This window comes from Dermochelys coriacea, chromosome 12, assembly GCF_009764565.3.
Source record: "Dermochelys coriacea isolate rDerCor1 chromosome 12, rDerCor1.pri.v4, whole genome shotgun sequence".
In the NCBI taxonomy this organism is placed as follows: Eukaryota; Metazoa; Chordata; order Testudines; family Dermochelyidae; genus Dermochelys; species Dermochelys coriacea.
Genome location: NC_050079.1, coordinates 39,762,423 through 39,774,847, shown reverse-complemented (window position 1 = coordinate 39,774,847; position 12,425 = coordinate 39,762,423). Strand labels below are relative to the sequence as shown.

The window sequence follows — 12,425 nt, the reverse complement described above, 5'->3', positions numbered from 1 at the left end:
TCTACAACAATGGTCAAAAAAAACAAACTCAACACCAGAAAAAGAAGAGCAGTTAAAAATAGGCTGAGATTAAATGGACCAGATGGACAATCCTTTTGCTGATTGCTAGAGACAGCCAGCCACCAAGAGGAACCTGATTGACATACTCAGGAAGGGTGCTCCCTAGATGAGCCTCTGAATTCAGAAGGCCTTGCTCCTACATAGAGCCAGCTAGAATCTCAGACAAAAATCAAGGACAACATGGTTGATTGTAAATGCCTTGGAGAGAAAAGGTGTGAGGCAGCCCTCAGGCCTAGCTCATTGTAGACTTTCTATGTTGTCAGCAGGAGAATTGTAGAAGGAGTGTGATAATTTTGCACAGCAAGAGCCAAAAGGATTTAAGAGCAATTGTATTAAAATGTCCCCAAAAGCTACCAGAATAAAAGATGATTAAAATATGGGTCCCAGGACTGATTTTTTTTTATTCTAACCCTCCTCCCATTTCCCTTTATGTCATGCCTCCTTCCAGTCAGTGCAACTTGCTGCATCTGAAAAGCAGAGCCCAGACCAGTTGTCTCCATCTCATCTAATACAGATTTTACATTGAGAATAAACTTGACAATGGAAAACAACAACAAAGGAAGACTGAATAATAGCAGAAGATTAAGTCTTAGATACTACACTAGTGGATGCTGTAGGAAACCCAGAAGGTACCTGAAGTAGATAAGATTAGCTTATCAGGGTCAGGATGTGATTATTTAATAATTAGAAACAAAAAGGGATTTTTGTTAAACCAATTCCTGTAGAGAAAGAAGTAAAATACAGAAGCCACTTTATTAACCAGATATTACGTTGTTCCACTACCTTCACATATGTCTGGTAAAGTACACTGTAAATCTGAGCACTGGTATTAAATAGCTTGCTGTCAGACTTCTATGAAGCTTGTTATATTATCACGAGGAGTCCGATGACACCTTAAAGACTAACAGATTTATTTGGGCATAAGCTTTCGTGAGTAAAAAACCTACTTCTTCAATTGCATCTGAAGAAGTGGGTTTTTTATCCATGAAAGCTTATGCCCAAATAAATCGGTTAGTCTTTAAGGTGCCACCAGACTCCTCGTTGTTTTTGTGGATACAGACTAACACAGCTACCCCACTGATACTTGTTAATATTATGACCATTTGGCACCATTTCTCTCAATAATAAGGTAATCCTATGGTTCCCAGGATAGAGGTATTAGAGTCTGCTTGTATATTAATCACCTGGAAAAGGTATAATTTAAAAACCAAGATCTAGCTCAAAAACTAAGCTAGCTAGAAATGTTCTGCCTGATTTGGGTATACTGTGTATTACAGGTTTATGTGTGATGAGAAAGATAAAGAAATTGTCTCATAACTTCTCATAGAATTCAAAATTAGTAGCAAACCTGAAAGTGAAGGACTGTGAGGATTTTAAGATTAAAATGATACTCTGTTAATCATAGTAGTACATTAAAGACCTCTCCATCCCCTCCCCCAAATGTTAATTTCACAGTAGGGCATGAAAGAGGGGGGTTAACAGCAGAGCAGTTTACATGTGGATTTGTTTGGAGAGGGAGGAGATGAGAACAGATTGCCAAAGCACAATTACTCTAAATGAACTAAGCACAGGCCACACCTGTGTCTGGGACCTAGTGCTTGCAATCCAGCCCTGATTGGCTCTCCAGAGACTTCCCGGAGGTAAAGTGTCAATTAGTGTAATGACCCTGGACTTTGTCCACTCTGTTCTTTCATTCTGAGCATGGAATAACTTCATGTACACAGGGGGATCTCTTTTAGCAAACTCCTCTCAACAACACCTGCTCAATCCTTGCTCACGTTCTCTCTTCTTTCACTGTTATTCCCAGCTCTTCCCTTCAGCAGGATTGTTGAGCTAGAATACAAATCCAGCGTGCCCTGGAGGCAGAGAGGTCTGAGCCTTCATTCAGATGGTAACATTCAAACACCTGGCTTGAGAATATCATTTTTATAGAAAATGCTGCAGACTCTGCACTTGGGGCCTGATCCTGCATTCCCACTGAAGATAATGGGGCGACTCATAAGAGTAAGAGAGGTACATAGCTAGGAACCTCTCTTACTCTTGCGAGTCACCCCATTGTCTTCAGTGGGAATGCAGGATCAGGCCCCTAATCAAACTCGCACTCCTATACAAACGCCTTCTCCAAACATGCTTCTGCCATGAGGCTGTGGGCAGTGGCAACCCACTAAATACAGTCCCTACATACTGCTCTGTGAAAGCACGGCACGTGAGCATGGTCTCCTCAGCCAGTATATTGTAGATATGAGTAGATCAGCCTGCGGGTCTGAGTAAGTTGTGAACTCCGTGGGGCAGAGACTCCGTCTTCCTCTGTATTTTGACAGGGCCAGCCACACTGGCACTCAGATAACCACAAAGGAGCAAATGATGATTTCATGGCATGACTCCAATTTGACTCCAATTTAAAGTGAACAGTAGTCACGTGGCCAGTGCACTGCCCCAGTATACCCCCACACCCTTGGAACAGGACTAGATGAGAAACAGGTTGTGTTTTAAAAACATGTTATAGCTAACACATTTTAGGGCCAGACTGAGAGAACCTTATATTGACCAGTACTCTGGCCTGTACACTCTGAGGAGACCCACTGAAGTCAGACTTGGAGTACTTCAGGTGAGTAAGGCTGTCACAATTCAGCATGTTTTAAAACACTTGTGGAAGCTCAGTGTAACTTTTAAGAATATGTCTATACAGTACTTAGCTTGTTTTCACTAATACCTTTTAGGTCATATGTTTTCAAAAACACAGTCTAGACATGGCCTGAAGTTTTAGACTGCACTTGCTTTACAGATGTGAAACTATTTTCTGAGCCAGGCTGCTTCAAACAGACCATGCTTCTGGAAATTGTTCAGTCTGTGCCAAATACTGAAAGGATCTAACTGTTGAGGTGCTACAGTGATGGATAGTTTGAATACCCCAAGATCGATAGATAAAAGGATTGGGGTGTTTCTGTTCAGATCAGTCGAGGAAAGTGGAATGGGTTCACAGGAACTGATGTTGGGCCCAGATTTCCTCTGGTTACTGAACTAGTGAGGAACACACAAACAATGTCTTGCATGTACAAATTAGAGCAAGGAGGTGCTGTAGATGACACTAGCCTTCTCGATTCTATTCGGCACCATGCACTCGGGTAACAGATGGCCGGTGAGACGTAGAGCTGTGGGCAAACCCAGGGGCTGTGATTATGACGAAAAGGAGGCTTTCACCATCTACCGCCTTGACACGTATGGAGCAAAAAGCAGCAAAATCACAGCAACACATTGTTACCCGTCAGCCAGGCCACATCTCGGTTTTCCAGCTAATTTTGAACCCTGTGTACAAAAGCACTCTTGGTGGGTGAAGCATATAACCCTTAGGTATTTTACAAAGAAGATGTGAAGCTTAAAGTTCCATTTATAAATTGTTTATAAAAGATTAATAAATGCTGAATAGGGGTTAAATGTGTTTTAGATCATTATAACCACATCAGTAAAAAGTCAAGGGGTTTTGAGCAACCTATTGATCTGTTGGGCTCTAACAATTAATTAACCATTTATTAACCCTTTTATAAATGGCACCTTAATACAAAGTGTGATCAAATAAGGTTTTCAAAGTGCTTTGAGGTCAATAGATGAAAGGTGCAATAGAAGGACAAAGCACTATTGCTATTAGAATGTATTTTCATGTGAAGTACACAAGCTATCTTGGTTTCTGATCTGCCAATCACAGTAGCATTTAGGCTTGAGATGCGTTCTCTCTTTTCAATTTTGCAGCATAGTGACATTTCCCCCTTTAAAGAACTATCCAATTTCAATAGGCTCCAGTGCCCAATTTATTGGGTAAGTCATTGTACATCTCCTCTCTTACTACATCCACAGCCTTTGTGAGCTTCCCTTTGTGGTGTCTCCTGCCAGCGCACCAGCTCTTCTTTGTGATCTCTTCCCTGTATGTCAACATAGATTAGCTTTTAAGGCCTAACAGCCTCAGCTGAATAACATTTTTTTAACAAATGGTCATCCTGGGAGTCCTTTGTGTTGAATGTGACCAGAGAACCTCCAGATACAATGTGGCCATTGTGCCATTCGGGTGCAATGCTGTCTCAACTCACTGGCCATGTGACCGCTGCTTTGAATGCTCCTATCAAGAGTGGTAGCCAGAGATGGTCTTCGGGACCTAAAAAACGTTTGGTCAACCCCCAGTTTTCAGAATAGCCTCAGGTGTAACATAGAACTGTAGAATCTTCTGCAATTGGAGAAAAAAGGAGATAGAGTGTGATGGAATGGGAACTTCACAAGAATAATCTCTCCTGGTGGTCCAACCAAATCATACAGCTGGACCTGGTGATAGTCTCTACATTTGTTCTCTAATCCAGGATACAGCTAGCTAGGTGTGAGAGAGACAGATTAGCTTGCTTGAGCTTGTCATTCCCAATTCCCTTTCATTCTCTATCAGCATACCTCAGACCCATCCCCACACTCAGCTTCTCTCTGGAAGGCTGCCGAGGAGATGTGATATTTATAGGGTTTACTGGAAACAGTTGGCACATTGCTGGGCTTCAAAATATGATTGTTTTTCAGAGAAGGAAATTAGCTGGAGTGTGGGGCTGGTGGCCAGCTCCGGCTGTTAGCAAAGAGAGCCGGGGGTCAGGGCCACGTTGCATTGTTTCCCTTTTATCTCCAGAAGCAATTTGCCGTTCTCTGTTTCTTAAGTGACTCTAAATATGGGCAAAATGAGATCATTGGATATTAACCCTCCATTTTAGAAGTATTTGAAGAATTACCACAGTGAAATAGAGTGTAAACCACTTAAACAATACTTACTGAAGTAATCATTCTGATTAACAGGAGATAAGTTCACAGTTCTTTGCATGGGGGCTTTAGGCGGCCAACTCCCCATTAAGGTCAATGGGAGAAGCTCGACTAGTGTCCTGTGTATGAATGTGACCAGTTGGTGCCAGCCAGCAACAATAACATTACTGAGGAAGAACATTCTTGTGGTTTAAACATGGGCTGGGGAGTTGGGAACTCTGGGTTCTGTCTCTGTCCCGTGAGTTCTCTCGTGGGTTCCCCATTTGCGGAGTGGGATTCATGATATTTGCCCACCTCACTGGGGGGATTGTGAGACTGAATTAGTCAATGTTTGTAAATAAAATACAAAATCCTTGGGTCGGGGTGCAACAAAGATGCAAAGTACTGCAAAGGGAAAATGGTTGGGGTGTTCCAAACCACCGAGGCCCCCAATTCCAATTTGAAATTCAATGGAAGTTCAACACCCCGCGCCTTCCAGTGCTTCTGGAAATCCTACCCAGTTTACTCATTTACTTATTTCAATGTGTTACCAGTGTTTGTATAGTGCTCTAGGCACTGTTCGGAGCATCCGTACCAGGCATCAGTTTCCCAATGGGTTTTAGCAATTGCCCTAAGTCCCATGCACTGTACAAACTCATGTCCCCTAAACATACCATACATCAAACCAGACACCAGGTAGGTGTCTAATTAATAACGCCTGTTGCTTTTCATATTCTAGTTTTTCCAGCTCTGAGTACCAGGAAGTTATGGAACAAATATTCCCCAAAGTTCAGCTGCACAAGAAGACCATGGTGCCAGGGGAGCCACAGCTAAACATGTGTGACAAGGCCGTCATGGTAAGGGATTAAAACATAAATCAATTTGAGCATCCTTGTCTTGTAATGTATTTCATAAAGCATAAGTCTCAGCTAACACTGAGGAGAGCTAGAGAAGAAAAGTCATTCAGTCCTTTCAAAGGGCTGTCTGGCCATTGGTTATCTGTGGAATGCCGTAGTACAAAGTGAGTGGCCTTAGGTCTGGAAAGTCTACCAGCACACTGTGATAAACTCTGTGACTTCCTTCCTTATAGATAGTACAGTATCCACTGCTCTGGTGCCTTCGCCTCCGTCCTAATCCCCTCTACAAATCGCAGAAATCCAGCTGCATTGTGAACAATGGTATTGGCACCTGGGCTCTCGTAGATCTGAATGGGTTTGGGTATCTTTGGTCCACCTCCCCAAGCCCTTCCACAACTGTTTTTCCAAAGTCTTCATGATCTTAAACACAGCAAACGGAGAGTACTGCTGATTTTCTGTTCAGGTTGTATTTGAAACTGCATGTTTAATAGCTATGCTTTGGCATTTCAGTCGAAAAGTCCCTGATGTCTTCTGAACTTGGTGATTTGGGACATTGAGAAGGGCACGGAGCAGTGTGCAAGATCTGAAGCCTGTAAACCCCAAAGAGGGAGAATTATTTATTGTAGTCCGAGATGTGTGTCTAGGATACTGGGATGAAACTGAAAAAATGGAAAACTTTGTAGGTTGAATAGCAGGAAAAATCCTCCTGACTGTGAAATAATCTTCCAGGGCAAATTCCAACGGCTACAGTATATAACATAGGGAACAGTCTTGCGTTAGTAGAGAGATGGATAGTGTCCCCTTGTAAGTTTTTACCATCTCTAATTTCTAGGGTTTTTATTTCTTGGATGTTGTGGAGGGGAAGCAATTGAATCAGTCCTTCTGTGCTGCGTTTGTTCACGTTTGCTTTAATAACTGTCATCACTCAGCAATGGTATTATATTGCCTGCTTTGATAAATGGATTGAAAGGTTCTCTTAATTTCTGCACGTACCTACTAGTGGGTCCCCATATCTGTTCTTAGTGCCAAGCCCATTTACTTGGTTTGTGCACTCAAGAGCCCATGGGGGACTGGGAAGAGGAATCTTTCCTGTTTGGCTATGGAATAAAGCAGATCAACCACTTTGTAGCTGTTACTCCAGTCTCAGGACAGGAATAAGTGCTGCAACTTCAGTACCTCTGCACCATTGATGTGACAAATCCTCTGCTCTCTTGTGTTCCAGTACTCCCTGTCATTCGTGTGCAGGGAACCCCTGTTGAGCTGATCTCTCAATGTGCTGGTTTGAAGAAACTGCCGCTATGCCTGGACTCACTCCAGTTTTGTTGGATGTGGGACTTGGCACATGAAGGGATCTCAGGACGTGGTGTTTAAAGAATGGATCTATGAAAGCTGAATGGACTTAAATCTTTGAGTCTAAAGCAGATGTAATCCAGTTTTTCAAAAGGATGAAAATTTCCTTTGTTTAGATCTATATTGCTTCAGGAGTATGTTTAGCCTGTGAAATTTCCAGTGGGTTTTCCTTGTTCTTAAGTATTTTGAAAGTGAGAAACGTATTTAGAAAGCAGAATTAATTGTTCTTAAATTGTCTGGAGCCTTTCATTTCAGGAGACACACTCATATGAAACCTCTCTGCCTTCCCGTTCACAGCCCGCAGAGATTGCTGGTGCGTCACTGCCATCTGTTGTTAGTTACGTGGAATGTAAACCTGCTCCAGCATTTTTTATAGCATTAATCTTTTCCCTGAAGGAATCTGATAATAAACAAATGCAAATGACTAGATTAAATAAATTATATATATATATATATATATATATATATATATATATATATATATATATATATATATATATATATATATATATATGACAGTAGGTCAGAGCAGACTTGACCTTTAATAACTGACAAGAAGAATTTCCCATGGATGTATGGGTACTGAGCAGAGGAAAGAGAGAACAGCATTTACAAGGCTACTGTTTCATAAAAAGGAAAGCAGAGGATTTCTGGAGACAGAACAGGAATTGTAACTTTTCATTCATTTTACTGGAATCCCACATTTCATTTTGTTTTTCATCATTTAAATACTCGCACACACCTCCACCTGCCCATAGGTCAGCTGGATTTCCTCACTCACCACGTTTATCTCCTGCCGCCTGCACACTGGGACAAGATCATTCAAGAAGCAAGAAAACAAGGGAGGCAAATAGCCTTGGTTCACATACTTTGGCGTGGTCATTATCTAAGTGTCTCCTAATCCACCAATTCATAGGCTAATCCCCCAAAATGCTCATTAAAATGCAAATATTCTTCTCTCTTTCACCCTCAGCCTTCAGAGGCTGCTGCCTTGTACTTGGTTCCTTAAGAAATTTTACAAAATACCTTACTGCTAATAATTAACAGCCTCTTTCTGGATCAGGGGCAATTTGAGGGGTTTCACCAAACATGTAGATTTGCTCCCTCATCATGTTACTGGAGAGAGGGGTCACCACAACAGACTGCAGGTCTCAGAGGGGAGGCTAATGCAGGTGTCTGTTACTGAAGGAATGTGGAAGGCAGTTTCATAACCATCTGCTGGAAAGGGATTTGTGTGCTTGCCTGAGGACTGTAGGGATGAAATTCCGAAGGTGTAGATAGATGGACCCTGCTAGGTTCAGCAACGTGTGAAGGTTCCTTTTTCAATGAGAATATCAAAGTGGTCTTGTGTACTAAAAATGTAAATGGGTCTGTTGTGGCTCAGGGCTTATTGTCCAGCTCCTCTTCCAGGAGGAAGTTTAATTGACAGTTTAATTCCACAAGGCTGATCTTATATGTTTGTTTCTTTGTTTCTTTTTTAACAGAATTGGGCTCCTCCAGGCTGTGAGAAGCTAGGAAAGTGTTTGGAACCTCCCAAGTCCAATCCAAAGAAATGCTTTTGGCCGCACTAATATTCCAGCACGCAGGGTCTGCTCGAAAGCTGTAAGCAGCTGAGGTCATGGTTCACAATGCACATGGACACTTGTGTTTACGTCATGGAAGGGAGTGATGTAAGATATCACATACTCTTCAGAAAGGACCATGGTAACAGCATTACTTCTCAAGGTTATAGCAATTAGCTTTTGTTTAATTCAGTGTCTCTCTTAATGGGTCAAATGAGATGTTGCTGCAATACAGGGTAAATGTTCAGTAATGAATATAATTTTAAAAAGATATGACTAGAGAAGATTTTCAGCCAATCACAACTCTCATATTCCCTCAGGAATGACATGGCTGTCCAGTCAACTTGCTCCTTTCCCACTCAGGCTGTTCTCTTGGATAACTCTTCATTTAAGTGGCTGAAAGTGGCCTCAAGGAAAGGTCCAAGAAGAAGGTTGCCCAGAACTTTCATACCCTCCAGACAGAATATGCCAGATTTGCTTTGTTTTACTTTCTAGTCACATAGAAATAATGTTTGTAGCTAGCTGCAGTAATTTTCAGTAACTGTTTTTTAAAATTGTACTTATTGTAAGCTCTTTGAGGCATGGCTTTATTTCCCTTTCATCTTTTTAGTGTGTGTACACAGCACCAAGCACATTGGTCCCTGGTCCTTGGTTGGGCTACTTACGTGCTATCACACAACAAACAACACCAACGGGCTCTGTGTCTCCCTGCTGTAAACATTCCCTTCAATAGCCCAATATTAACCAGCAGCTTCCAAGTGGGAGAATGCCCTATATTTCTAAAGCATGAATCTGTAAACACAGCTGTGGTGAGCATGAGCTAGGTAATGTTTGTAATGCGCTTTGAAGATGAAAAGTGTGATTTAAGTGCTAAATTTCCCTACAGTATTACAGGGAGTTCCTTTGGGACCCAGGGATGGCCCTCCGGAGCTCAGTGCATGATCCATTCACTTCAGAAAATCTGGGTTCAGATATGAATTTGGTCATACTTCCAGCCTGCCAAAGGAAGTCACTTTTCAGTCATATGGGCACAGCCAGCTGAAGGCTCAGAAAGCCCCATTTGCATCAGGATCTTTAGTCTTGGCACTGTTCCCAGTTTATGCTCTATGGGGAATTCTTCTCCCGGTGCAAACTGTCCAAGTGCTGCACTCAGCATCCTGGGGCCAGCATTCCTGTAAGTGTAGTTGTCAGGAAATGTGGATCCCCAGCAGAATTGCACATGGAAGGCACTTCCCCTGGCTCTGTATCTGGTATTCATGTACCTCGCTAGTGCTAGTGGCTTTCTGATGCACAAAGAAAAGTCCTGTGCAGCCTGTCTGGGCCACTGAAGACCCCACTTCTCTCATTCCAGAGCACCCATTTGTGTTGATGCAGAGGTGAGTTGCTTCAGGAAGGAAACAATCAAGATACCCCACGCTGCTGCACAGCTCTTCCACTCCTCCCCGCACCAAAGCCCACAACTCCAGATAAACGGAGACAACCTTATACCACCTTTTGAGACCCTGGCTCTACACCTTTTGCCCACATAAGCTCTTCCCCTGCCTCCAAGCCTAAATAACCCAATCCTTCTGTTCCCCAAAGTACTTACCTCCTCTAAACCCCTTCACAGAGGCTGGACAGGCCCACGGATATTGGATTGTCAAGAAGTGACACTGGAGTTGGCCTTGGCGCCGTTGGTGTCAGGAATTATAACCAGTACCAGAGCCTCACCCTCTAGCAGAGCCCTCTCAGATCTGCTCATCTGTCAGTGTGATTTTTCTACTGTTCTTCATCGTATTTACCTTGTGGGTTAGTGTTCCTTGCTATCCATCAAAGATCTCAAAGCATCTCTGGCTGAGTCCTAACTATTTTATGTATGTCATCACAGTATGGCTGGTGCAAATGGCCCATTTTGAGTGATACGCTGGATGACCGGAGATGATGGATTGGATCCTGAGTGTAGCCAAGGAATCATTACAAAACCGGCACCCCCGTTTCAGATCTCTCTCCTCTCTGAACTTGACTGCCGCTGGGGCCTGTCACCCAGAAATGCTCAGAGCTTTACTATCCATGTTTAATACTCTGCACTATCAGCAGGCATGGAGATCAGAAGATGTTGGATTCCTTCATTATGATGCTCTGAAAATCATTGTCAAACTAAAACGTAATCATTATGAATGTAACGCTATGAGATCCGTGGACGAAAGGCACCATATAAACAGGGGTCAATGCTTGTTCTTTGAGCTCTAGCCCAAACACACTAAGTTATCGCTCATTCTAAGCATTTATACCATGCTTGTCACAGTAGGATCTGGGTGCCTCTTATCCCATGTATTCCTTACCTTCCTCCCCTTTTTTTCTTTCTTTCCCAACTTGTAGTCTGTCTCGAAGAACTGCTTTTTCATTCTCTGTACTCTCTCTTTTTCCCTGCTGATACAGGCCCATCAACTTTCTCAGTATTTGATCAGTTACATGTAGCCCTGATTTTCATCACTCTGACAACTCAGTTGCTTGAGATAACACTCCCACACTCCTGATCTCTGTGATCAGAAACAAAGGAACAGTCAGACACCACAAGCCATCATCCTTAGTACATCTGACTGTTCCTTTACTAACTTTAGACTTTGCTAACTCCAGGTGGGTTGCATCAATTGAAACATTCCAGAGGAGCACATAATATTGACATTTTCCCTCCTTTCTTTCAGTTTCTCTAAGCATCATAGTGTTGTGTTATTGTCTGGGGGAAAAAAAGGGGGAGGGAAGAGAAACCAATTTAGAGAATGTGCAAAAATAAATAAAACTGATGCACAAGCTTGTAAAGCAAAATGGCAGTGCGCCCAGCCAGGGCTCCTTAATGGGGGCACAGTAAGAGAAATGTAACAACCTGGGGATCCCATGATTACTTGTTATGATTACACAGATATGAAGAGTACTGAATTGATTAGGTTTTACAAACAGCCTTAAGTGTTCATTATAATATTTCTAAGATATTGAATTTATAACATATTTCTGGGGTCTGTGATGTGATTTGGAAACAGTCATGCCAAAGTGATAAATGCTGAGAAGTGCAGCATTTAAAGCCAGTTTTTTCAAAAGTATCTGTGCAAAATGTCTGCATGTGCACATTTATTTGCAGTAGTTGTGCACAAAATAGCCATTTAGATGTCTAATTGATCTAATTAATCACTTGCATGTGCTGTTATGACAAGTGAATATACAGATTTTGCACACATCTGCATGCAGAATTCTGGATGCTGTAAGTGAATTGACAGTGATATTTATTTAATTCTCTGCTCTGTACTTGTTTCTTTATAAGAGACAGAAATTTCATATGAAGGAGCTATTGCTTTAAATTAAAATAAGAATAATTGTAGCAAATGGAAATAGCTGTATTGTTAAGAAGTATTTTTAATCAATGCCTCTTCCAAAAGTGGACAGTTTTTAAACTTGTAGGCCCAGGGGAATTGAAGAACAAAATAAAAGGGTATTTGATCAGCATGTGCAGCGTGTATTTTCTGAGGCTGACAAACTGAGAACACAGCAACTGAGATGCCAGCACTAGGATTAGAAACAACTAGAAACTGGCCTCTCTTTTCCCTAGCAGAGTGAGAGCAAGTTGGGGTGAATGGCAGGATTCTAGCCAGGTGCTGATACAGCTCTGAGAGATGGAGCACAGGCTAGGATGGGACTGGGAATCAGGAGAGTTCTAATCCCAGCTCAGTCAGTGACCTGCTGCATGACCCTGGGTAAGTCACTTCCCCTTTCTGTGCCTTTCTTCTCCTCCCACCCTTTATCTTGCCTATTTCAATTGCAAGCTCTTTGGGGCAGTGCCTGTCTCTTACTGTGTTTGGGGAGT

The 12,425-nt window shown here is 42.3% G+C and overlaps 1 protein-coding gene across 6 annotated transcripts in view; it reads left to right on the top strand.

The window, feature by feature from the left end:
- GALNS (galactosamine (N-acetyl)-6-sulfatase) overlaps positions 1-12,067 on the top strand; it is a 70,969-nt gene extending 58,902 nt beyond the window's left edge. For 4 of the 6 annotated variants that reach the window (XM_038368194.2, XM_043494900.1, XM_038368195.2 and 1 more), the window contains 2 exons: positions 5,561-5,678; positions 8,513-12,067. In XM_038368194.2, the coding sequence (XP_038224122.1) occupies positions 5,561-5,678; positions 8,513-8,599 (205 nt within the window). In that variant the 3' untranslated portion in view covers positions 8,600-12,067. Of the gene's footprint in view, positions 1-508; positions 690-5,560; positions 5,679-8,512 lie in introns of those variants that run through there. The other 2 variants (XR_006275051.1, XM_043494898.1) reach the window with 2 other exon arrangements.
- Positions 12,068-12,425: the final 358 nt, after the last annotated feature.